This window comes from Suricata suricatta, chromosome 12 (assembly GCF_006229205.1).
Source record: "Suricata suricatta isolate VVHF042 chromosome 12, meerkat_22Aug2017_6uvM2_HiC, whole genome shotgun sequence".
NCBI lineage: Eukaryota > Metazoa > Chordata > Mammalia > Carnivora > Herpestidae > Suricata > Suricata suricatta.
Window position 1 is genome coordinate 7,597,106 of NC_043711.1, and position 2,728 is coordinate 7,599,833.

At 58.9% G+C, this 2,728-nt stretch overlaps 1 protein-coding gene across 6 annotated transcripts in view; it reads left to right on the forward strand.

The window, feature by feature from the left end:
* The first annotated feature begins 278 nt into the window (after positions 1–278).
* DNM2 (dynamin 2) overlaps positions 279–2,728 on the forward strand; it is a 56,386-nt gene continuing 53,936 nt past the window's right edge. For all 6 annotated transcript variants that reach the window (XM_029916388.1, XM_029916390.1, XM_029916392.1 and 3 more), the window contains exon 1: positions 279–367. In XM_029916388.1, the coding sequence (XP_029772248.1) occupies positions 294–367 (74 nt within the window). In that variant the 5' untranslated portion in view covers positions 279–293. The remainder of the gene's footprint in view (positions 368–2,728) is intronic.

The following is a 2,728-nucleotide window of genomic DNA, read 5'->3' on the forward strand; positions in this document are numbered from 1 at the left end:
AAAAAGGAGAAAGAAAGAGAGAGCCATAGGTGGGGCACCTGGGTGGCTCAGTCAGTTCAGTCCAGCTCTGGATTTCAGTTCAGGTCACCACTGTCTCACAGTTGTGCTCCGCACTGGGAGTGGAGCCTGCTTGGGATTCTCTCTTTCCCTCTGCCCCTTCCCTGCGCATGCTTTCTTGCTCGCTGTCTCAAAAAAGAAGAAGAAGAAGAAGAAGAAGAAGATAACCCTAGGTAACCTAGGAGAAGGCTGCTGTGGGCTGGCCTGGGCCTGGAGATCAGAGGCCAGGTGCAGAAATGAACCCCTACTCTGTGCCAAGGAACAGATCCTGTCCTGGGGGGCGCCATGGCAGAGAGGGGCGGGTAAGCAGGTACGTGACTTGGAGCTTAGTGTTGAGGAAGAAACCGAAGACGGTGGGCGATGGGGTGGGGCTCGGGGTTGCGAGTAGGGGTGGAAAGTCTCCCTAGGGAGGTGTCGTTGGGGCCAGAGCCATGGGGAGTGAGTCACGGGGGCGCCTGTGTGGTTTCCAGCTGACGTCCGAGGTGGGCGGTATTACCCCATCTTCCAGACGAGGAACCCAGACCAGAGGGGCAGGGAAGCCAGCACGAAGTCCTTCCGTGTGCAGGGCGGCCCGGGCGTCCAGCAGGGGTAGGGTGCGGGGGCTCAGGGTGTAGGACCCGAGGGCACAGCCGGATGGGCCCTTCCTCCCCGAGCCCCTTGGGAATTTGTGAGGAGCTGCTTTTGGGGGGACTGAGTGCGGGTGTTACTGCTCTTTCCTCTCAGCAGTTCGAGAGCTTCTGGAAACACGATTGGAGGAATCCCAGGGCAGCTGGCACTCCCAGCCTGGCACTCGAGGCCCCGTGTGCCTGCCCAGCCTCGCCCTTTGGCCATCCCCCCCACCCTCGGGCTGTGCCTCCTTTGCCCCGGGCCACACCCTCGGTCACCTGCCTTCCCTGCACGTTCCCGGAGCGCACGGGGTTCTCTTGGGCACCGTGCTGGTCCTTGTGTTCTTCTGAGGCTCTCCGTGTCTGTTGTCTGTAGTGTCACCACTGTGCCCATGGTGCCTGCCCCCGAGACACACCCGGAGCAGCCCCAGGACGGCGTGGGCCAGTACCCACAGCGGGGGAGATGCTGTGTGGGCTCAGAGGCCCGTGACCTCCCACCCTGTGGACTTCAGTCCACGTTCCTGCCCCTCCCTGATGCCTGGTGACTTTGTTTTCTTAAATAGATCCACGCACTCAGGAAATCACCAGACAGATCAAGATAGAGTATGTTGTCCATCCCAGAAAGTTACCCCGTGCCTCTTTCAGAACGTTCTCCAAAGGGAGATCTCTATCGCCAGAGACGAGTTTTGCCTGTTCAGGTCCATCCTCTGACTTAGCGGGAGAAACGAGGGTATGTGTGACAGCGTCCCCAGTTGCTGTGTGTGTAATGACCCAGAACTGGAAAGATCCTAAATGTCCCATCGACTGCAGGATGGATGAACACATTGCCGCCCGTCTGCGCCACAGGACACGGGTCGGCCGTGGAAAGGAACCTGCTTCAGTCACACACAGCAGCTCGGAGGAGCCACGTAGGCAGGCGTGGGGAGGTCTTCGACCTGTTCCCGTCGTGTTGAAGATGGCCAGCTGCTGCTGGTGACTCTGTGCAGGGGGCCGGAGCTGGTGCTCATGGCTTCCAGGACACCGCATCTCTGATGCGCAAAGGGCCTCCTGTCCCTGCCTCTCAGGTCTTCCCCTCTGAGCCCGGTGGCCTGGGGCTCTGGGAGTGCGAGGGCCAAGGTCAGGTGTGGTGCTTGAGAGGTTAAAACCACCAGCAGGCCCACCCTGTCCCTGGGAGAGCCTGGCATCTGCCATGAGGTGGCTTCGCTCTCCTGGAGACTGGGCTGGATGCCGCCTCTGGTGAGGGCCGAGGTAAAGAACTGACTTTGGGGCCTGGTGACCTGCGTGGGGCCTCCTCAGCATTTCCCTGCTCTGCCCTGTCTGTACACCTACATGTAGCTCACCTCCTGTTTCCCCTTCTCGAGAGGGGCCTTCTTTGTCCAGCCCAGCCTCCAAGCCCTCTCACCCCCGTAGCGTGTCTTCTTTGTCCCCAGCGCCTCTGTCGTAAGGCCTGGGGTGTAGAGGGTGACTCTGCTGCCGGGGGCCGTGGGCTTTGTCCTCCTGCGGCTCTTTGGGATGTTCTTTCCTACCCTCCATGGTTGGACTGTCCTCTCCTGAACTGCTGTCAGCTCTGTCCAGTGTCTGTCCACTGCTGTCTGTCCCTGCTGCTCTTGGTTCAGCCCCTGTCATCATATATGTAGACCAATTCTGTCCTCTCCTGCCTTGCCAGAGGGTTTATTTATTCCGAGAGAGGTGAGGGGGAGGGAGAGAGAGAGAGAGAGAGAGAGAGAGAGAGAGAGAGAGGGAGACACACACACACACACACACACACACACCTGTGTGAGTGTGTGAGCAGGGGAGGGGCAGAGAGAAAGGGAACAGAGGATCTGAAGCAGGCTCTGTGCTGGTAACAGAGCTTGATGCAGAGGTGAATCCATGAACTATGAGATCGAGACCTGAGCCAAGGTCACATGCTCAATCACTGAGCCATCCAGGCGCTCCTGTCTTTCAGAGCGTTCTTTCAAAGCCGCACACCTTTAAAAGCACACATAGTTATAATCTGACTGTCCCTAACCCCCACCTGGGTGCCTTGCTCTAAGGATGATGACGGGACTGGTACCACCGTTGTC